General features: G+C 34.7%; 1 protein-coding gene across 2 annotated transcripts in view; it reads right to left on the reverse strand.

Annotated features, from left to right (window-relative positions):
- Positions 1–24475, reverse strand: part of tafa5l (TAFA chemokine like family member 5, like) — a 73518-nt gene that overhangs the window by 40213 nt on the left and 8830 nt on the right. For both annotated transcript variants that reach the window (XM_051117835.1, XM_051117834.1), the window contains one exon: positions 8556–8705. In XM_051117835.1, the coding sequence (XP_050973792.1) occupies positions 8556–8705 (150 nt within the window). The remainder of the gene's footprint in view (positions 1–8555; positions 8706–24475) is intronic.

Genomic DNA, 24475 nt, shown 5'->3' on the forward strand with positions numbered 1-24475 from the left:
TCCTTAAATTCCACAAAATCCTCAATTTCATTAGTATAGCATCCCTGTGAGGCCTCAGTTCCTTGATTACTCAGTCCATGCAATTTTCTGTGCACAAAGGCTCGGCTTCCTTTTAGAAATTTCCTGTCACCAGACGCTTAAGATATGTTTACAACCATTTTCTTGATCTGAAACACAGCAGGTCTTTCATGGCAGTTCTTATGAATATTGCGTGTGATAACGTTATCAAAGCTCCATCCCTGAATTTATCAAAGTAAAGTGGCGCCGCCGAAATGAAGGATTATGCCTTTAAACCAACATGGAGCAAAAGCTGCGGACGGCCGAGCCAGCTCTACAGATCTCATCCAAGTCCTCTCGTCCCCGGGGGGCCTAAAACAATCAAATCCATCCCACATCACATAAACAAGCCTCCCTCCGAGGGACAGTATTCAAAAGCACAAATACAACTGGGCCATGAAGAAAGAAAACAAAGAGTGCTAAAGAAAATCAATGAGCTTAAATGAAGCTGGAATGCTTCAGCGAGGTATTTAGCGCGCCGTCGGTCAGGGTGTCTGAGCTGCGATGCTTCATGCTGAGGAATGGCTATATTGAGGTAACGGTTGTGATTACACACTCCAGTTGGAATCTAGTTGAAAGAAGTAGTGGGGTGTGTGGACTAGTTTTAACATCTGTGAAGAAATATCTGCTGAAAGCACACAAGGCACCTAAGCACTAGGCGTGAAATCTTGGCCCAACATGTGAAACATGTCAAATGAAAAACGCCTTGCTGCTATTGTACCAGATCCATGTCACAAGGTAAAACTTTGAACTGCTTCATATATTGTTTTTAGTACTAACTTCAAACAAACTTTAAACCAGTGTCATACTAGTGCTGTAGCTGATAAGGAACTCATACTAGGCTCACATGCTAGTTCTGATCTGCATATTAGATTCACTTTAAGACTTTAATACTAGCACTAGCATTGACTTAACTAGTACTAGCACTAGCATTAACTAGTACTGACAAATCTTTGAACTTAAACAGACTTTAAATCTGCACTCATTCTAGCCTAATAGTAAGACTTTGAACTTGTACTCATACTACAACTAGTACTGTATTTGAACTAGTACTGTTTTTTATTTCAGAGAAGCTCAAGTACTAGGATCTAGAACAAATTTTAAATTAGTACTCTTTCTAGCACTAATACTAATTCTAGTGCCATTTTAGTAGTAGTTCTGACTTTGAACTAGTATTCACACTAGCACTAGAAATGACCTGAATTAGTATGCCTACAAAACTGGTTTTGAAACATCAAAAATTCTAGTACCAATACTGATTTACTTGTCATACTCATTACTGATTTCGAACTAGTACTCATATTAGTACTAGATTTAAACACTGCAAGCTCTGAATTTAAGACTAGTACACATACTAAGGTTAGATCTGGCTGTGCAGTAGTCCTACTGGTTATTCCAGTACTAGTCCTGACTATTCTGACATGGTTACTGGTTTTGACTTTGAACTAGTACTCATACCAGCACTAGATTTTGAAGTACTACACCTACAAGCCTACGTACTAACTTACTGTTTCTAAACTATGTAGTATTCAATCTGACGCTGAACTAGTACACATAATACAAACAGTACACGTTTTGAATTATCACACACACTAGTAACTATCCTGACTAACATTTATACTAGCACTGACTTTGAACTAGTACTGACAAATAAAGTATAACCTTCGATCTAGAACAGATTTTAAATCTGTACACATTCTAGCCTAATATTAATAAGACTTTAAACTAGCACTCATACTACAACTAGTAGTGATTTTGAAGTAGTACTGTTTTTTCACAGCTACCCACGTACTATATTTGATCGTAAACAGATTTTAATTAGTACTCATTCTAGCACTAATACTAAGACTTTGAACTAGTATTATGCTTACACATCTCACAAAAAATCTAGCATTAGATATGCCTCTACAGTAATCCTAGTGCTCGTTTTAGTAGTCGTCCCAACTTTGAACTAGTACTCACACTAGCACTAGAAAAAATGGTTTTGAAATATCATTGTTGTGCCAATCCTGATATGACCTCTCATACTCAGTACTGACTTTGAACTAGTACTCATATTAGTACTAGATTTAAACATTGCAAGCTCTTAATTTCAACTAGTACTCATACTAAGGCTAAATCTGGCTGTGCACTAGTCCTACTAGTCATTCCAGTACTAATCCTGACTTCACATTCTGTTACTGGTTCTAACTTTGAACTAGTACTAGTACTTATACTAGCACTAGAAATGACCTTAAAGTTGTACACCTTGCCCTAGGTCTAACTTACTAGCGCTAAACTAAGTAGTATTCAATCTGACTTTAAACTAGAACATATAATACAAACAATATAGGTTTTGAATTATCACATTTTCTAGAACCTATCCTGACTAACACTCATATTAGCACTAGCACTGACTTTGAACTAGTACAAATAAAGCACTATCTTTGATCTAGAACAGATTTTAAATCTATACTCATTCTAGCCTAATATTAAGACTTTGAAGTAGTACTCATACTACAACTAGTAGTGAACTAGTGTTGTTTTATTCCACATCAACTCAAGTACTATCTTTGATCTAGAACAGATTTTAATTAGTACTCATTCTAACACTAATACTAAGACTTTGGACTAGTACGACTTACACATTGCTAAATCTAGCATCTAATCTTAGTGCTCATTGTAGTAGTCCTGACTTTGAACTAGTACTCACACCTTGTTTTAAAACATCACATATTCTAGTACCAATTCTGATTTTACCTCTCCTACTCAGTACTGACTTTGTACTAGCACTCATATTAGTACTAGATTTAAACACTGGAAGCTCTGAATTTGAACTAGTACAATAGTAGTACTGGTTATTCCAGTACTAGTCCTGATGTCACATTGTCTAATATTGGTTCTGACTTTGAACTAGTAATTATGCTAGACTAGAAATGACTTTGAAGCAGTACTCCTAGCCCTAGTATTAACTTACTAGCACTAAACTAAGTAGTATTTAATTTGACTTAGAATTACTACACATAATACAAACAATATTGGTTTCAAATGATCACATTTTCTAGTACCTATCCTGACTTCTGATTTATTATCAGCACTGACTTGGAACTAGTACTCAATATAATATAACTGAATTTAAAATACTACTCATACTAGGGCTAGATCTGCACTAGTCCTAGTGCTTCTAGTTCTAGTCCTGACTTTACACTTTTGCATATTCTATTACTAGTCCTGACTTATTAACTATTACTTTATGATGCACAGATATTTCAGCTAAAACTAAAAAAAAATCCAAAAATATTGAAATAAGCAGTACAAAGTACTGAAATGTATCATATCTTATGTCATCGAAAAGTGTTTAAACTGCAGAAAGGTGTCAGTTAAAAACAATGTCACATACTGTTACATTTACTTCAGGAAAGCCATTCAATGTTCATATCGCTTGTTAGTCAGCTAAAAAAAACACTCCAGAGAGAAGCATTTTTTAAAAATAATATGCACTATATTATATATTCACTATATTTTGACTTCTTAAATGGTTTTCTTCAATATTTAATGTATGTTTAAATAAATCTGTCATGAAAACAAGTTTTTATTACAGCCACAGTTTAAATGTTTAAATTTACAAATTGGAGCACACATAATTATGACATTTAAAAAACACTATACAAAAACTGCCTTATGTGCAATTTAAATGTTAAGACACAACTCAGTTTTTATTTGAGTGTGGATTATTAAATATACTTTAATTTATTGATTACTAAATAAACTCAGTTTTTGACTTCAGTCTTTGATGCAACACTCTCTCTCATCTTAGCACTAGAAATTCGATTTAATTACTATGCCTACTAGCTATAATATTGACTGTGAACTAGCAGACATAACAGAAAAAAACTGACTAGTACAATCCTGTCTTTGATTTAGCACTCCCACTAGCACTTGCACTGTCTTGGAACCAGCACACACACTAGCACTAAAACTGACTTTGAATTAGTATGTACTCATAATATCATACCACATTCAGGATCACTGAGCTGGTTTTTGTTTCCCTTTTCATTTCATCCTAAAAAGGAAACACCTTGTATAAACAAAGGCGAACAGATGCTGGCCTGAACAGCTTTAAAGGCCTGATCTAAAAACAAGCCTTTAATGTAAAATAAGAATATAGCCTTAATTATCATTAATGCATGTGAGATGCAAATAAACACGCGTCTCACTGGGTACGCTGAAGTGCTCTAACTAGGCCACACAGGGAGCAGAGACCGGCAGATTACAGCGCACACAGAGTTTAGCAGATATTTTCGTACCCTATTTGTTTCATGTGAAGCCTGATGAGGCTCCTGAGCTGCGCTCTCCGCTGTAGAGGCAGCCAGTGAACACATGGCCTCCTGGGGAGCCGTGTGCCTCCTCTCCAAACTCACTGATCATTAACTGCTTGCAAATAGATAGAACAAGAATACTTTCTCTTTCAGGGTCACTGTATATGGGGCAGGAATATGCTAAAATCTCCCCAGAAATACACACAGAAGCAGCGGAACAAAGAATCAATATAAACACGCATGCAGCGGCCCACAAAAACTGATAATTTCCTGTTCCCGTCTGCATGTGAAAAAAGATACCACCCACTGACCAGTGCGTTTGTGAGGAGAGAATGAGTCCAGCTTCAAACAGGATGAATCACACCCACACACACACCGTTTCCCCTGGTACCTCTGTTCTGCATCATGACTCAATTCGTCTCTCTGTGCGCATGCAACACCTGAGCCGGCTCTGTCCAGCACACCTACACCGATTCAGCCGTCTGCGGGGACCCGACCCGCACATGCCCTCCCTCTCTCCCCCGAGACCCTTGACCATCTGCCCCCTGGACTCATCTGCCAGACATAGCCTCACCTGCAGACTGCCATCTGACCGAATAGAGCTCAACAGAGAGCGCACTTTCTTTACCGCTGTGGGTGCAGGAAATATATTTCCATTCATTTTCACTATTTTAAAAGAAACCTGGAGCAATCAAACAGTTAAGATCCGCACACGGTTGTATACCAGGCTTATACCTCTTCAAAAAATCTTTATTAAATGCTGCATCAGAGATCATAAAAATAGCCTTCCACAGTGATGTGGCACTAAGGAAGAGCTTTGTCTTGAAAACATTTTGCACCTTTGCACATTTATTGCACTTTTTGCACTTATTTTTATGAGCTCTGATGCAGCATTTAATAAAGATTTTTTTAAGAGGTATAAGCCTGGTATACAACCGTGTCTTAATTGTTTGATTGCTCCATGTTTTTTTTTGGATCTAAGCACTGGACCAACTTGCATTTTAGATTTTAGACATTTGGCGCTGCTCCTTTTCTGTGACTTTGTAGCACTATTTAAAAGAAAAATTCAATAAAGATTTAGTGCAAAGCTATAAATATTGGTGAGCTGCCTGAAGGACATGTTGACTAATCTGGCAACTAATCTTAACTGGAAGCCCTAAAGCATTTTTAAAATTTAGACAATTTTAGCTTGAAGTGCAGAACGTTCAAAAAGAGAAAGCCTGGTAGAGTCACAATTAAAAGCACCACCACTAAAATATTTACCTATCTGTCTATCTATCTGTCTATCTGTCTGCCTGTATATCTGTCTGTCTGTCTATCTATCATTAAAAAGTGTATAAATTGCTTGTTATTCTAAAGAAACATTGTCCAACAGCAACACCAGCAGGTAAAGTTACAGCGGGCGTCCGCGTCTCTCGCCTCCCGTGAGCCCATTGAGTTTTAACAAACCCCTAAAGCGTGCGGGGGGTTTGTGGTTGGGTAATTGAGAATGAATGCAATGAAGGCAATGCCTCCATCCCGATATGACTGGATATGACTGGTTATGATCGGCTGTGATTGGTTCATATGATAAATTGTATTTATGTGCATTCCGGGTTTCGTGAATCAGTTTGAATGATCAACATAATAGCATCAATGGGAAGACTAATTAAAAAAAAGTAAGTAAACAACTCACACTTAGGTATAACCACTTTGTTACTGGCCTGAAAACATGATCTGTGGGAGTTTTTCAGTGAGTAATCAGCTTGGTGAAATTTAAAGTAAATCCCTGTCTGTGACCAATATTTGCAGAGGTTTGATGACTGATGATCCAAAAAATCCAAAAATAGTTACAAATTAACTTTAAAAAGAATAGCAGAACATAAGTTTACAAATAAAATTGTTTAAATTGTTACTGCCTTGAGTTATTCTAATAAATGTAAAATGCTTAACACTAACTTGATAAGATTCATACATTTATTAATAATTTAATAATAAGTATTATAATTTATAATAATTTAATAAATAAGTTAATAAAGTGAACACTGATTACATTGTTAATCTAAAAGTATTAAATAGAATTATACTTTTTCTTTCTTTGATAGTGTAATCAAACTTTTAAGTGTAATTAAACTTTTTTTGATAGTTTATTTAACCAAGAAAATGTGACTGGGACAAGAATTTACATTTGATTTAAAAAAAAATGTTGAGGACTTTGCCTCTTCATTTCAAAACATATATACACTATATATACACAGTTGAGGTCAAAAGTTTGCATCCCCTGTCAGAATCATAAATAAGAGGGATCATACAAAATGCTTGTTATTGTTTATTTAGTACTAACCTGAATAATATATTTCACATAAAAAAAAAAAATTACATGTAGTCTACAAGAGAAAATAATAGTTAAAAAAAAAGTTTCAAAAGTTTACATCCCATGATTCTTAATACTGTTTTTACCTGAATGATCCACAGCTGTTTTTTGTTTAATGATAACTGTTCATGAGTCCCTTGTTCGTCCCAGTTAAACTGTATAACTTTGAGACTGTATAATTTTGAGATCCATCTTTTGACACTGAGGACAACTGAGGGACTCATATGCAACTATTACAAAAGGTTCAAACACTCACTGATGCTTCAGAAGGAAAAAACATGCTTTAAGAGCCAGATTTTTATTTTGCCTTAAAATCATATATTTTCTTCATTTAGTACTGTCCTTCATAGGCTACAGAAGTTACTTACATGTTTCCCAGAAAACAAAATAAGTTACATGTACCGTGATCATCAAATTCAAAAAGTTTTTGATATACTTATATATACAAGGATGCATTATGTTGATTTTTTTTTATACAGATTTATGTTTTTAAAAAATGCTGTTGAAAAAAAGAAAACAACAACATTGATAATAATAACAAATGACTTCAGAGCACCAAATCTGTCTATTAGCATGATCCTGTCTCGTGGTACTTTGCCGATCCCACTTCCCTCTCTCTTCACCCAGTGCTTTCCTGTCTGGTATACACTGTCCTCTCCAAAAAAAAAGGCATAAAAAGCCCATATATAAATCTTAAAAACGGAAAATAGTTATTTGAAATTGTAAGATTATTTCACAATATTAGTTTTACTGTAATTTTCATAAATATTTGCAGCCTTAGTGAGCATAAGGGACTTATGAAATCTTACTGACCCCAAACTTCATTTAAATGAAATCAGAGATTTCATTTATATCTCATATAAATATTGTAAATTACATGGACTGTACAAAAGTATATCCTGATGCTTCACCTCAGAGCTTATATTTGTACCATGAAATATTTATACATTTACATTAAAACTCAATTTCATCATGGAAATTGTGCCATTTTAAATTTCTAAATCCCTCTGTTGAGCTCTATAATGCAGCGGATATGAGGAATGAATGAGAAGCTGTGATAGATAGATAGACTGCTGATGGATGGATGGATCTTTAATGTAATTTCTTTGAAAGTTTAATTGTCTCAGTACAGCAGTCATGAGGTAGCCTGTAATTTTACAGCATGTGCGCGTGTTCACGCAACAGGTCCTTCTTTAATGGATCCACTACTAATGGAGCATGAAGGCAGCAGAGAAAGCCAATAAAAATCAATTTCCCACAGCTGTAATTATGGTACTCTCTTGGTTAATTACTCTGGTCTTGCCGTTACAAAGTGCTACTAATGTGTCGTTGAAGAGCTCAAGCTGTATAGCATTTACCAAAAAACACCACAGCACTGAAAAAAGCGAACTACACGACCCCAGCTGTCAGGAGAGTTGGGTTTATTTGCTACGGCAACAACGACTACCATCATATTCAGGTTTACAACCTAAGAAAGGCTGAAAGCCCATGAGATACTCCGCCACATCCGGCGCTCGGCAGAACAGACAGGCTCAAATATTCCTCCTAAACCGCAGTGACAGACACAATCCAAAGATTACATTTTTCTTTCCCTTTTCACCGATCCTCATCCGTCCTCGACTTTGACATAGCACACGCTGCAGAGAGGAGCATTTCTTTATATGTAGCAAGTCTGACTATTGTGTTATATTGTGTGATACAAGATTTTGACACGAGACAAAAAAAACAATGCAATGCAAATTCAACAGTGAATTTGAACGACATGACGTGGCTTGTTGCATGCTGTGAGCGGATATATGTGTGCACATTTATAATGTGAGAATGTGTGTGTGTGGGATGCATCTCACCGTCCACGCATGCTGGTCGGGCCCGTGTGGTGCCAGCGATCTGTCCTCTCCGGCAGGCACAGCGGGCTGTCTGCCTAGCGATAGTGCGCTTGGGTTGACTGCTGTCTCTATTCAACATCACTATCTCACATGTGCCTACTGCCAACTGACCTGTGGAGGACACACACACACACACACACACATATATACATTTCAGAAAGCGTGACATTAAAAATCATATCAGTAGTAACATCTTGTCATATAAACTTTAACATGAAGGTTTAATATCCCTTAAAATGAGCCTATCTTTGAGTGCATTGTTATGTACCAGTCTGAGAGTCACTGCCAAAGCAATCATGGAGGGAAATAAACACGGATGGCTTTTGGTGAAATAGAACATTTAAAGGAACGGTTCACCCAAAAATGAACACTGCTGCTGTTTACTCAGCCTCATGTCGTTTCAAACCTGTATAACTTTCTTTTTTGTGCAGAACACAAAGGTAATTTGTAAATCAATACAATGTGAGTGAATGAGAACTGTGGCTGTCAAGCTCCAAAATGGCACCACAAATGTGGTTCATTTGATGCGTGCAGTATAAAATTGGTTTATTTCATTCAACAACTATATTTGGGACTTCTGAAGCCTCACAATAGATTTTCATGAGGAATATTTTATGAACGAGAAATTCTTTAAGTTTACAAAACATGAATGAATGATTGAATTGGACTGATGACTCACTGATTCAGTTTCAGAGGTTACTCAAAGTTTAATAGTGAAAAACAACTTCAGTTGAGACTGTGCATTATGCAAAACAATCATACATCAGAAGGCCACTTTTGGACCACTTTTATAGTGCTTTTTTGTCCTTTTTTATGTTTTAAAGCCTAGACATCATTCACTGTAAATGCATGGAAAATAACAACCTGTACAAGCAGTTATAAGACAGAAAGTCATATGGATTGGAAACAAAATTTTCATTTTTTTTGTGTGAAATGTAGTCTAACAGCTCTGAATACCAGCATAAGATCTTATTTTCTCATTGCCTATGCTATGAAAATAATGTAACATTCATAACAAAAGTAAATGCCAACTGCATACCACAAATGTGCATAATTTGACTCACGCACTATAAAAGAGGTTCATTTGAGTCAACGACTGTATTCAGAGTCTTCCACACAGTAGTTTTGCATGAGGGACTTTTTGAATGAATCTTTTGAGTTTGAGTTTAGAATTCTTTTGCGTCTTTGAGTTCTTGTAAGTGAATTGGTTGATTAAGCTCAAATGATTCCTGTCTGGATGATTTATTCTAAACCAGATTGATTTGGATCTCCAGTTTAACACACCGACTCAATGATTCAGTTTCAGAGGTTACTGCACGTTTAACAATGAAAAACAATTGCAGTTTTGACTGTGTATACACAAAGCTATCATATATCAGAAGGTACTTTTAAACCACTTTTATAGAGCTTTCTGGTCCGTTTTTCATTGTAATTGCATGGAAAAAATAACTCGTACAATCAGTTATAAGACCAAAAGTCTTATGGATTGGAAACAACATCTTCATTTTTTGGTTGAAATATTATTTTAAATAGATATCTAGTCCAGCAGCTCTGAATACCAGCAGAAATCTAATCTTCTTATTACTGATGCTATGGAAATCATGTAACATTCATACAGTACATTGAATGTGAATGAAAACTGTGGCTGTCACGCTCTAAAATAATACCACAAAAATGGTTCAACTGACTTGTGTACCATAAAGATGCACCATATGATAGTTTTGCATGAGGACATTTATGTTCTTGTAAATGAACTGGTTGATCAAGCTCACAAATAAGTCTTGTCTGAATGATTCATTCATGAATCAGACTGATTTGGATCTGTAGTTTAACATACCGACTTAACATACCGTTTCAGAGGATACTGCAAGTTTAGAAGTGAAAAACAACTTCAGTTTCGACTGTGCATTATACAAAGCTATCATATAGCAGAAGGCCTCTTTTGGACCACTTTTATACAGCCTGTACAATCATTTATAAGACCAAAAATCATATGGACTGTCACTGGAAACAACATTTTCATTTTTTGGTTAAATACTATTTTAAAATACATATCTGCTCTAACACCTCTAAATTTCAGCATAAAATCTAATTTTCTGAAAATTAGATTTTATGCTATGAAAATCATGTAACATTCATACAATACAATGAATGTGAATGAGAACCGGGGCTGGGGCTTTGGATCTGTAGTTTAATGCATGACTCAATGATTCAGTTTCTGAGGTTACCGCAAGTTTAACAGTGAAAAACAAGTTTTTTGGTCCTTTTTGAAGTTTGAAAGCCCCAGTCATCATTCATTGTAATTGCATGGAAAAAAACAACCAGGTTGACAGAAAGGCATATGGATTAGGAACAACATTTTTATTTTTGGGTCCTTTTAAAATAGATATCTAGCCCAGCAGCTCTAAATACCAGGATAAAATCTAATTTTTTTAGATTTGGTTCTCTAGTTCTACTTGCTGACTCAATGATTTGCTCTCAGAGGTTACCCAAAGATTACCACTGAGGAACAACTTCAATTTTTTTTACTGTGTATCATACAGAGCTACCATACATCAGAAGGACACTTTTGAACCACTTTTTGGTCCTTTCTAAAGTTTGAAAGCCCCAGGCATCATTCATTGTAACTGCATGGAAAAAAAACTACCTGCACAATCTGTTATAGGACCAAAACTAGTCATATCGATTGGATACAACATTTTCATTTTTGGGGTGAAATATTCTTGTAAAATAGATATCTAATCCAAAAGAATTTCAGCATAACATCAAATTTTCTCATTGGTTATGCTATGAAAATCATGTAACATTTATACAATACAATGAATGAGAATTGGGGCTGTCACGCTCTAAAAAGATACCACAAAAGTGGTTCAATTGACTCATGCACTATAAATTTGGTTTATTTGAGTCAATTATTTTCCAAGTTTTCCAAAGCCATATGATAGTTTTGCACAAGGACTTTTGTGTTCTTGTAAATGAACTGGTTGATCAAGCTCACAAATGATTCTTGTCTGAATGATTCATTCGTGAATCGGATTGATTTGGATCTTTAGTTCAACACACCAACTCACTGATTCAAATTTCAGAGGTTACCACAAGTTTAACAGTGAAAAACAACTTCAGTTTCAACTGTGCATTACACAAAGCTATCATATATCAAAAGACCACATTTGGACCACTTTTATAGAGCTTTCTGGGCCTTTTTAAATTTTGAAAGCCACAGTCATCATTCATTGTAATTGCATGGGGAAAAAAATCAACCTGAAAAATCAGTTATAAGACCAAAAGTCAAATGGATTGGAAACAACATTTTCCTTTTTTGGTTGAAATATTATTTTAAAATGCATATCTAGTCCAACAGCTCTGAATATCAGCATAAAATCTAATTTTCTCATTGCTTATGCTATGAAAATCATGTAACATTTATAAAATACAATGAAAGTGGATGAGAAGTGGGGCTGTCACACTCTAAAATGACACAACAAAAGTGGTTCAATTGATTTGTGCACAATAAAGATGGTTTATTTGAGTCAATGGCTGTTTTCTAAGTCTTCTAAAGCCATATAGTTTTGCATGAAGAATTTTGTGTATGAATTATTGTAAATGAATTGGTTGATCAAGCTCACAAATGATTCTTGTCTGAATGATTCATTCATGAATCAGATTGATTTGGATCTGTAGTTTAACACACCGACTCAATGATTCAGTTTCAGAGGTTACCGCAAGTTTAACAGTGAAAAACAACTTCAGTTTCGACTGTGCATTACACAAAGCTATCATATAGCAGAAGGCCACTTTTGGGCCACTTTTGGACCACTTTTATAGAGCTTTCTGGCCTTTTTTGAAGTTTGAAAGCTCCAGTCATCATTCATCGTAATTGCATGGAAAAAAAACACCCTGTACAGTCAGGTTGACAGAAAGTCATATAGATAAGGAAAAACATTTTCATTTTTGGGTCCTTTTAAAATAGATATCTAGCCCAGTAGCTCTGAATAACAGTATAAAATCTAATTTTTGGTTTTGGTTGATTTGGTACTCCAGTTCATCTGATGATTTGCTCTCAGAGGTTACCCAAAGAGTACCACTAAGGAACAACTTAAATTTTAACTGAGAGCTTTTTGGTCCTTTCTGAAGTTTAAAAGCCCCAGGCATCATTTATTGTAACTGCATGGAAAAAAATACCTGTACAATCTGTTATAGGACCAAAACTAGTCATATCGATTGGAAACAACATTTTCATTTTTTGGGTGAAATATTCTTTTAAAATAGATATCTAGTCCAACAGCTTTGAATACCAGCATAAAATCTCATTTTCTTATTGCTGATGTTATGAAAATCATGTAACATTCATAGAGTACAATGAAAGTGAAGGAGAACTGGGGCTGTCATGCTCCAAAATGACACCACAAAAGTGGTTCATTTGAGTCAACAACTATTTTCCAAGCCATCTAAAGCCATACAGTAGTTTTGCATGAGGAATTTTGTGAATGAATCATTCTTTTGAGTCTTTGAGTTCTTGTAAATGATTTGGTCGATCAAGCTTACAATTGATTCTGATGGTCTGAATGATTCATTCATGAATCGAACTGATCTGGATCTCTAGTTCAACACACCGACTCAGTGATTCAGTTTTAAAGGTTACACAAGTTTAACAGTGAAAAACAACTTCAATTCTAACTGTGCATTGCACAAACTTTTGGACCACTTTTATAGAGCTTTTTGAAGTTTGAAAGTCCCAGTCATGCTTCATTGTAATTGCATGGAAAAGAACAACCTGTACAATCAGGTTGACAGTAAGTTATATGGATTGGGAACAACATTTTAAAATAGACATCCAGCCCAGTAGCTCTGAATACCAGCATAAAATCTAATTTTCTCATTGTATGAACTATGAAAATCATTTAAATTGAATACTAGATCTCTCCAAACATATCCAGACATCTGAAATGAACCAAAATAGGCAAGCAAGCTTCAAGTATCATGGTGAGGTTCAACTAATTTACTCATTTTGGTGTCTTTAGAAGACAACAGATCCCTGAGATAATTTTAAGGTGTCACTTAAATGGTAGCTTTTGCTTGTCTAAAGGTGTCCATTGTTGCTCAAGCCTTTTATAAAACAAAATCTCTTTCTCTTAGGTCCTTCGAGAGCACTTCCCCTCAATGGTTTCTCTGACAGGCATAAATGCTTGGCTGAGTATTTTTGACACTTTTAGTGTGCTGGCAAAGCGTACAACTTCTATTCAAGTGACCACAATGACCAGCAAGCTTTGTAGAAAAAGAACGAAAAGTGCAAAAAGTCTGGCTAGACATTAGCTGACTCATACATAATCATAATCATAATTCACGTCAGAGAGAAAAGTCTTCCTTGCTCCTGAGCTTCCCGTCTTCGCTCTTTCTTTGTGTTTGATCAAAAAGGAAAAGTGGCCGGGTACAACTCTATGAATCCGCCTGTTTAAAATGGCAATAAAAGCAGATTTACAATATTAATTAATCTTGTGCAATACCGTTGAAGGGCCAACAGAGATGTGATGAAAGGGGATTTTTATATGTGTAATAGAACTCGGGAACAGTGATGAATTACCAGCGACTCGTGCTTTAAGATTCCCTTTCACAGGAAGCTCATCTCAAGGGCGCAATAATTCACTCTGATCAGACCGAATGGAGAGCCAATCAGATCTCGCCATCAAAAAAAGGCAAAAAGCCTAACTATTGTCTCCGAAAAGCACCGACACTGCAACTTAAATCAATGCTTGATGGAAGACGGTCCAAAAGGAGCACCATATTCTCCGTTCGTCGACGCGTCAGACTTGATTCCAGCTTTAAGCTGCTGCTGATTGCGGGGCTGAACGGCTTATTGCTATTCATCATATTTTACACTCTCCCCTCACCCTAACATGCACAAAACAGCACACCCACCCTCCCGTTGCATTAGCACTTGACCCATTGAAATGCAAAGATAGCAGTGTGGAGCTGATGACCGCTACTGCTTGGTCAACAGTCGGCACAGGCTGAGCTGATTAAGACGGACGTGTCGAACGCAAAGCTCGGACTCCCCACAGGACGACCGAACGCTATCACAGTCCAGCGGCCTGGGCAATTACTATTTCAAAACAACAGGTTAAGGTCAGCCAAGCCAGAGAAGACACCTGCCTTTCAGGAAGAAACCAGAGGGATTGAACTCGATGTGCAATGGACAGACACTCAGCCCAAGTAAAAGACCTTTCTTTTAAAAAATGAACACTAGTAAATATATGTACTTTTGCACATTTTCTGAAGGATTAGTGTCTGCATTAAAAGAGAAGTTCACTTCCAGAACAAAATTTTACAGATAATTTACTCACCTCCTTGTCATCCAAGATGTTCGTGTCTTTCTCCAACTTCCGAAATGCAGTTTAAATGCAGCTTCAAATGGCTCTAAACGATGGTTAGGTTTCGGGGAGGGTTAGGATTAGGGGTGGGGTTAGGATTAGGCAATCAGGTAGCGATGTCAATAGGTAATAATTTTGCGGGGGTTGAAAATGGGCACAACACCGGTTCAATAAGGTCAATACAGTTAGGGTATGTCGAAAAACTCCCATCTCGTTTTCTGCCCCAACTTCAACCTACATCGCTACAGAACTACCGATCCAGTGTTTACAAAGTGAAAATGCAAAGAAGATCAAATTCTTACCAAAAAAAAAAAAAAAAAAAAAGCTAAAAGAGCGATGTAGGACTTTGACGTTGAAGAAGAAAACGTGATGGTAGTTTTTCGACATACCCTAACTGCATTGACCCAGATTACACAGACTACGCATGTGCATCGCAGAGACAAGACAAGAGGAGCATTTGAGGTTAAAAAGTATATAAATAGTCAATTTGTTCCGAAAATGACCTATTGTTTTGCTAGATAAGACTTTTCTTTCTCAGTTGGGATTGTTTAGAGCCATTTGAAGCTGCATTTAAACTGCATTTGGAAGTTAAAAACTTGGGGGCACCATTGTCCAGTATATGGAGAATATTTCTGAAATGTTTTCCTCAAGACACATAATTTCTTATCGACTGAAGAAAAGAAAGACATGAACATCTTGGATGAAATGGGGGTGAGTAAATTACCTGTAAATTTTTGTTCTGGAAATGGACTTCTCCTTTAATGAACTAACGTTCAGCCCATTCTTACTTCAAAATCTCTCTTGGCGTGTTCCAAAAAAGTTTTCTCTTGCGACAACACAATACACAACGTTATGCACCAAGAGCAAAACTTACACGCGATTTCAGGCGGCACGTGTCAGATGCAAAGTCTATTGAAATTGTTTTAACCTTGACGGCGATGGGGGCATCTTGTTGAGTGGAGATGAGAAATCCCAGCAGACATCATTATTGTAAAGACTATGGAGAACGCTGAAGGTCACCTCTCTCTGTCTCGCTCCCTCTCTCGCTCTGATCAGCCTCCTCCAAAATAGAGCCACAACCTCTTTCCATAACGGCCCACATTAATCCTCCACAGCTCAGAATTTAGATAAGAGAATTAACCCCTCCTTCAGTCCTCTGATGCTTCTCTGTTTGCCCCTCTTTTATTCTGTTTCATTTCATACCCAGATGTTTCTTCAACTACAGCACTTTGGGCTCTGTTAGAAAATAAATTCACACTTTACACACTCACACTAGTTAATTTGATTTGTCTGCCAAAAGCAAATAAGAATAATGACATTTGTCATTTCTAAAAGGCATGAACATTTTTTTTGTGCATAACTTGACAAAATTAGTGTATGAGTGGTTTGAATTCAGGTATTAAGTTATATATATAGCTATATATATATTTAGTTTCAGTCATGCCTTTCACTGGTGGTGCTGTTGTTGTCTTGGTAACCAAGTACACTGACTTGAAATGAAGGGTTGCGATGGATGTCAGTCATAATTTGTGTAAAAATGGAAATCAAAATATGAGACAAGTATAAGGAAAAAAATGAGAATTTAGTGCAAAATATGTGCACTTATAAATGTCACAATGCAATGAATAAATAAATAAATAAAATAAAAGCAAAACAAAATAAAAAACACTATCATTATTTGAGTCTTTGTTTAGATTAGCATTTTACAAATATCATATTTATATTTATATATGCTTTAAGATTAAGATTGAAAACGTTGGTCTGAGATAAAAAATAATAATAATAAAAATAAAATAAAATAAAATAAAATATTGATCTGGGAAAAAGAAATTCACTTTCTAAGAGAATGTGACCTTCACATACAAATAAAAATAAATGTGTATATGGGGTGTAAATTGTTTATTTATCTCTTTAGGTTTTAGATTAGATTTAGACTATTATGATTTTAAAAATTTCATATTTATATTTATATATTCTTTGTCTGTGACAAATGTAAAAAACAAAAAAAAACAAAAAAAAAAACACCTTGGTCTGGGAAAAAGTAAGTCACTTTTAAAGAGAGTATGAGCTTCACATAACAAACAAAAAACAAAAATAATTGTGTATACGGGGTGTAAATTGTTTATTTAACTCTTTAGGTTTTAGATTAGATTTAGATTTAAAAATGAAATATTCATATTTATACTTTGTCTGGGACAAATGTAATAAAATAAAATAAAATAAAATAAAATAAAATGTTGGTCTGGGACAAATATAAAACAAGAATACATAAAATAATTTTGAGCAAAATAAATAAATCAACAAATAAATAAATAAAATGTAAAGACATTTTAAACACTTTCCAAGAGAATGTGACCTTTACATAACAAACAAAAATAAAAATAAAAATAAATTAAAAATATGTGCATGGGGTATAGACTGTTTATTTGACAATTTAGGATTAGGTTTAGATTATCATCATTTTAAAAATGTAATATTTTAATTTATATACGCTTTGTCTGGGACAAATGTAAAAAATAATAAAATAAAATAAAATAAAATAAAATAAAATAAAATAAAATAAAATAAAAATATAAAACAATAACAATTCCTCTGAGCAAAATAAAATAAATAAATAAATAAATAAATAAAATATGAAGACATTTTAAACACTTTCCAAGAGAGTGTGACCTTCACATAACAAACAGAAATATTAAAATAAAAATAACAATAAATGTAAAAAATGTGTATAGGGTATAAATTGTTTATTTGACTCTTTAGGATTAAGTTAAGATTAACATCATTTAAAAAAAAAAAAGAAAAAAAAAAAAAGGTGAAGGCACTTTAAACACTTTCCAAGAGGGTGTGACCTTCATATAACAAACAGAAATAAAAATAAAAATAAATTAAAAATATGTGTATGGGGTATAGACTGTTTATTTGACAATTTAGGATTAGGTTTAGATTATCATCTTTTTAAAAATTTAATATTTTAATTTATATATGCTTTGTCTGGGACAAATGTAAAAAATAATAAAATAAAATAAAATAAAATAAAATAAAATAAAATAAAATAAAATAAAATAAAATAAAATAAAATAAAATAAAAATATAAAACAATAACAATTCCTCTGAGCAAAATATAATAAAATAAATAAATAAATAAATAAAATCTGAAGACATTTTAAACACTTTCCAAGAGAGTGTGACCTTCACATAACAAACAGAAATAAAAAAAAATAATAATAATAACAATAAATGTAAAAAATGTGTATAGGATATAAATTGTTTATTTGACTCTTTAGGATTAAGTTAAGATTAACATCATTTAAAAAAAAAAAAAAAAAAAAAAAAAAAAAAAAAAAAAGAAAACAAAGGTGAAAGCACTTTAAACACTTTCCCAGAGGGTGTGACCTTCATATAACAAACAGAAATAACAAAAAATAAATAAACACAAATTAAAAATGTGAATATAGGGTGTAATATGACTCTTTAGGTTTTAGATTGAGTTTAGATTATCATCATTTTAAAAATGTGATATTTACATTTATGTATGTTTAAGGTGGAAAACAAACAAACGTAAAACCGTTATACAAAAATAAAATGGTGAAGGCATGTTAAACACTTTTCAAAAGTGTGCAGCCTTCATGTGAAACAATAAATACATAAAAAAGTAATTTAATATTTTAATTAGTTTTAATAAAAATCAACCCCTGGGACATAAGAGTGCCAGTAAATAAAGAAACATCCGCAAAACACACACACACACACACACACACACACACACAAACACACACACAGAAACAGCTGTGTGCTGCTGGCCGGGGATATCTATGGCATGAAATACCAGCATTCTGTCCATGTTTAACAGCCAGAGGATGAATGGGGAAGGATGGAGATAAGCCTCGGAAAACAGGATGGAAAGAGAGCGAGAAAGAGATAGAGTCAGAGGGCTTGATGTGCCAAAAGCTTGACAGCCATTCCATCACAGGTTGTTAAGTTAATTGATATGACAGGAGGTTTTTCTGCCTGTTTAGTCCAGACACGACAGACCGAATCAAACGATAAGGATCTACATGCACCTGGGCACAGAGCAGCACACAGACACCCTGCAGGAGCACAGAGCGGGTCACCAAACTCAGCTCTGCTCTTCTGCAGACTCTACTTCCTCCCTCATAGGAACTACATTCAGGTCTGCAGTGTCATTTTCAGGCGAAACATGTAGGTGCAACTGCAAGGAAACATATAGTTTAAAGCTAGTGCAGTTCAAACACCACCTCCTCTCCAAACACTGCACCACAGGACAGCTGACAGGAAGATGACACCTGTTTCTTTCTAGAGTTTGCAACAACAGATAAGGGTTAGACAAAACACATCTCGCTGCAGACTCTCACTGGGTTTCAATCGCTCGAATCAGCGGGAGTGCTAAAAGTTTAACACACAATGACAGTGAATGGATGAATCTCATGAAAATTGTTAAGTCCAGGGTCTATTTCATACCAAATTGAAAAGAAAAAAAAAAGAAAAGAAAAGAGGAAAAAACGAACTGCGAATACAAAGTAGTTTGTAATAAGAAAGTATTTAATTCGATTTTTAAGACCAAAGAGATTTTTTGCATTGCAGCATTTTAATCATAATTAAGCACATTTTATTACTAATTCTCATTACTGTAATGCAAAATAATAATAAATACTACTACTACTACCAATAATAATGCAAAACTACATAGGACAACAGAAGGTATGGTAAAATCAATAATAATAATAATTATTATTATTGTTTTTTTTTATTATTATTTTTTCAATTATTTTTACTCTAATGTCAGAACATTTTACTTGGAAGTATTTTGTCATTTTGTGTTCTCATTTAAAAATATTCTATTATAAGATTAAAATTAAATCAAATAAAATGAATATCAAATAAAAATAAAATGTATTATATTATCATATAATTAAAATAATAAAAAAAATCAAATTAAATAAAAAAATACATTATAGTGATAAATAAAATTAAAATAAAATGTGTTCTGTCATAAATCAAAATATAATAATATAATAAAATAATGACATTAACAAAAAGTGTTATATGTTATCATAAGATTAAATACAAAATAAAATAAAAATACAATATAATGATCAATTAAATTAAAATAAAATGATTTATAAAATGATTTATAAACGAATAAAAAAAAAAAAAAAATAATGACAAATAAAATCAAAAATAAAATGTTATATTATCAAAAGATTTACATAATAAAAATAAAAAATAAAATAAAAAATACAATATAATGATAAATTAAAAGAAAATAAAATGTGTTTCATTATAAGATTAAAAAATGACAAGTAAAATAAAAAACAAATGTGTTATATTATCATAAGATTAAAAACTAAAAATTAAATTAAATAAAAAATACATTATAAAGATAATATAAAATGTCTTCTATTATAAGATTAAGCTAAAATAAAATAAAATAATGACAAATAAAATAAAATATAAAATGTTATATTATCAAAAGATTAACATCATAAAAAAAATTAAAGTAAAATAAAATGTTTTGTAAGATTAAAATAAATTAATAAAATGACAAATAAAATTAAAATAACATACAATATGATAAATTAAAAGAAAATTAAATGTGTTCCGTTATAAGATTAAAATAAAAAACAATAAAATAACCAATAAAAAAAAAAAAATCTAATGTGTTATATTATCATAAGATTAAAAAATAAAAATTTAATTAAAAATAATAAAATAAAATAATTAAAATTAAAATTAAAATTAAATAAAAGTATTACCGTTTTCCCCTCATGGAACACAAAGGAGATGTTTATTACAGAATGTCAAGCTGCTCTTTCCCATACAGTCCAAATGAATTGGTCACGACAAGCAAGATTTTGAGAAAATAACTTAAAATTCAGTCCATTCCTCACACAAAGCTATTGTATTGTGCAGTACATTGCATCAGTAGATACAGAATTTCACACACAAGTCATCGGGACTACTTTCATGATGTTTTATGGTGCTTTCTTCCATGCTTTTTTTTTCCCTCACAAACCCACTTTTATCACAAGGAAGACAACAGTTCAGACACTGTGTTAAACATCTCCACAAATGACTTGAGAGAGCGTAAATGCAAGTATTCCTTTAAGTAAAATGTACTATTCTCTTTCTTTTCAGTGGAATATGACGTTCTTGAAAGGTATTGAGAGATTTACTCAAATACATCTCTTCAGTCCACAGACAGTCGAGCTAAACCTTTGTTACTGTACAAGTGGAAATGAGCGCTGCTTGAGCCGCAGATAAAAAAAAAAAAACGCCTCTCTATAGAGTTTGTCTTTGCTGTTAACAGTTATGTTCAGCAATAGTAACGGCCATAACCTCCTGCATTGTGAACTGAAGAGCTAATTAACCCACCCTAACCCTCTAAGAACCTGTTTAAACATCTCTGTCATTTAGCATCAACCTCAAGTGGAATGAGGACAGCTATAACAAAAACTGACACAAGTTAGCAACAAGCCAGGGAACAAAGGTCGCACACTTCATACAACAGTAAACTCAGACAGCAATCCTCAGGAGAGAAAGCGAGAGAAAGCAGCGAAGCTAAAATACTGCAGAACATCATATCATTCATCTTCATATATTAGACGCTCAAAAATTCCTCTCAGCTCAGAGAGAGAGAGAGAGAGCACACAGGAACACAACGAACTAGAGCGGGGTGGCATTTGACATGAATTAAATTTATATTCACCCAGCAGCGAAAAATGTTAAAAAATGGGTGGCACAATGCTACACAATTGATTTTGCCTTAAAAAGCTTTCGAGTTTTGCATAAACATCCGTTCGCTTCCACGGCTTCATTACCTACAGAGGCACAAGTGGTTTCTCGGCACTAAATTTATGACACGGGCCATCATTAACATCTGGCATGCTGGGAGCTAGTGGCCTTTGTTGAGGAAGAAATTGCATTTTGCAAATTGTGCTGCTGGAAATGACATATCTGTCCTGCCCACCTACACAACATTATGACAATGGCATTTAGGGAGAGTGCAAAAATAACCAGCGATTCATACACTGTGCTTCAGCCAAGTAATCCCACAGGACAAATTTATTGCTCAGAGGTTGCTCGTTCACAGCTTGAGAGAATTAATGGAGTTCTCCGTTATCTATTATCGGGTATCAAGCATCAGCTTTGTCTCGGATGTTGCTCTGACAGGGTTGTGCAGCATTCAGATATGAATTTGAGAATGCTTGTTCAATTCTAATTCAGTTGCTGAACTTGCAAACAGGATGGAGGACTACAATTCAAACTTGAATGTAAGGAAGTAAAATTACAGTGAGAGATAGAAAAATAGAAAGAATGATAGATTGATAGAACAATAGAATGATAGAGCGAAAGATAAACAGAAGGACAGAGAGATGAAACAACAGAATGACTGATAGAACGATGGAACGATACAAAATATGATAGAACAATAGATAAAACAACAGAAGGATAGAAAGATAGAAAGAAAGATATAACGATAGAACGACAGATCGATACAAAAAATGATAGAACAATAGATAGATCAACATGACAATCAATGACAGACAGATACAACGACAGAACAATAGAAAGAATGGCAGAACAAATGAACGATAGATAGATGGATAGATAGATAGATAGATAGATAGATAGAAGAAAAGAACGACAGATAGAATGAACGATAGATAGATAATAGAACAACAGAATGACAGAAAGAGAGAAAGATACAATGATAGAACAGTAGAAAGAACGATAGAGCAAACAAACGAATGAACGATAGATAGATAAACAGAGATAGATGATAGAACAACAGAAAGATCAAACGATACATGGATGGATGGATGGATGGATAGAAAGATAGAAAGAATGATAGATACAACGATAGAACAATAGAAAGAATGACAGATAGATAGATAGATAGATAGATAGATAGATAGATAGATAGATAGATAGATAGATAGATGGATGGACGGATAGACAGACAGACAGACAGACAGACAGACATGATGGATGGATGGATGGATGGATGGATGGACAGACAGACAGACAGATAGACAGACAGACAGACAGACAGACAGACAGACAGATAGACAGATAGATAGATAGATAGATAGATAGATGGACAGACGGACGGACAGATAGATAGATAGATAGACAGACAGACATGATGGATGGATGGATGGATGGATAGATAGATAGATAGATAGATAGATAGATAGATAGATAGATAGATAGATAGATAGATAGATAGACGGACGGACGGACGGATGGACGGAGAGATAGATAGATAGACAGACAGACAGACATGATGGATAGATAGATAGATAGATAGATAGATAGATAGATAGATAGATAGATAGATAGATAGATGGACGGACAGACAGACAGACTGACAGACAGACATGATGGATGGATGGATGGATGGATGGATGGATGATAGATAGATAGATAGATAGACAGATAGATAGATAGATAGATAGATAGATAGATAGATAGATAGATAGATAGATAGATAGATAGATAGAACGATAAACAGGCAGACAGACAGACAGATAGATAGATAGACATGATGGATGAATGGATGGATGGATAGATAGATAGACAGACATGATGGATGGAGGGATAGATGGATAGACAGATAGACAGATAGTTAGATAGATGGACGGACGGACGGACGGACAGACAGACAGACAGACAGACAGATAGATAGATAGACATGATGGATGAATGGATGGATGGATAGATAGATAGATAGACAGACATGATGGATGGAGGGATAGATGGATAGACAGATAGACAGATAGATAGATAGATGGACGGACGGACGGACGGACGGACGGACGGACGGACGGACGGACAGACAGACAGACAGACAGACAGATAGATAGATAGATAGGTTCTAAAACACTGTTGAGATCTTTGTTGAAACTCCAGACTACTGGAGTCTTTCTTTCCTACAGGATGTGCCGAGAACTTCTGCTGCATTATAATTAGAATCATCTCTTCCCACCCACTGATACCCGAGCTCAATGGTGGAAGCCGAAAGGTGTCGGCGGTGGCAGGGCGAAAAGTCCGCAGAGGGAACTCTGACATTTCCAAATGTATTGTTAAATAAACTGGCAGCGCTGATGTTGGTGACAGCTCATCCATCTGTCTGTTCTGTGGCCCAGAGTGCACACCCACAGCCAAGCGCACTTTGATTTCCTGTCTTTGCCATGACGAATGGCGGCGCTTTGTGGGGGGAGCTGTCAGGCCAGGATTCACAGCCACTCGGCGCGACCCACACATTTCTCTGTTACCGAACCCCCCAAAAGGGCCTGACAGACCGAAGCACGTGTCGCAGGTAATGGGCCTGTCTTAAAAAGCACACAGTAGGCCTTTTATTTCATCACTTTCCTGCGCTGTAAATCCATTTCCGAAGCCAAACACACTCCATCTGTCTCTCAACCGCAGACACGTTCACTAATATGAATTATTCTCGTCTGTAGAGAGGTTTTTGGATACCAGTCAGAG

The sequence above is a fragment of the Labeo rohita genome, chromosome 8 (genome assembly GCF_022985175.1).
Source record: "Labeo rohita strain BAU-BD-2019 chromosome 8, IGBB_LRoh.1.0, whole genome shotgun sequence".
NCBI lineage: Eukaryota > Metazoa > Chordata > Actinopteri > Cypriniformes > Cyprinidae > Labeo > Labeo rohita.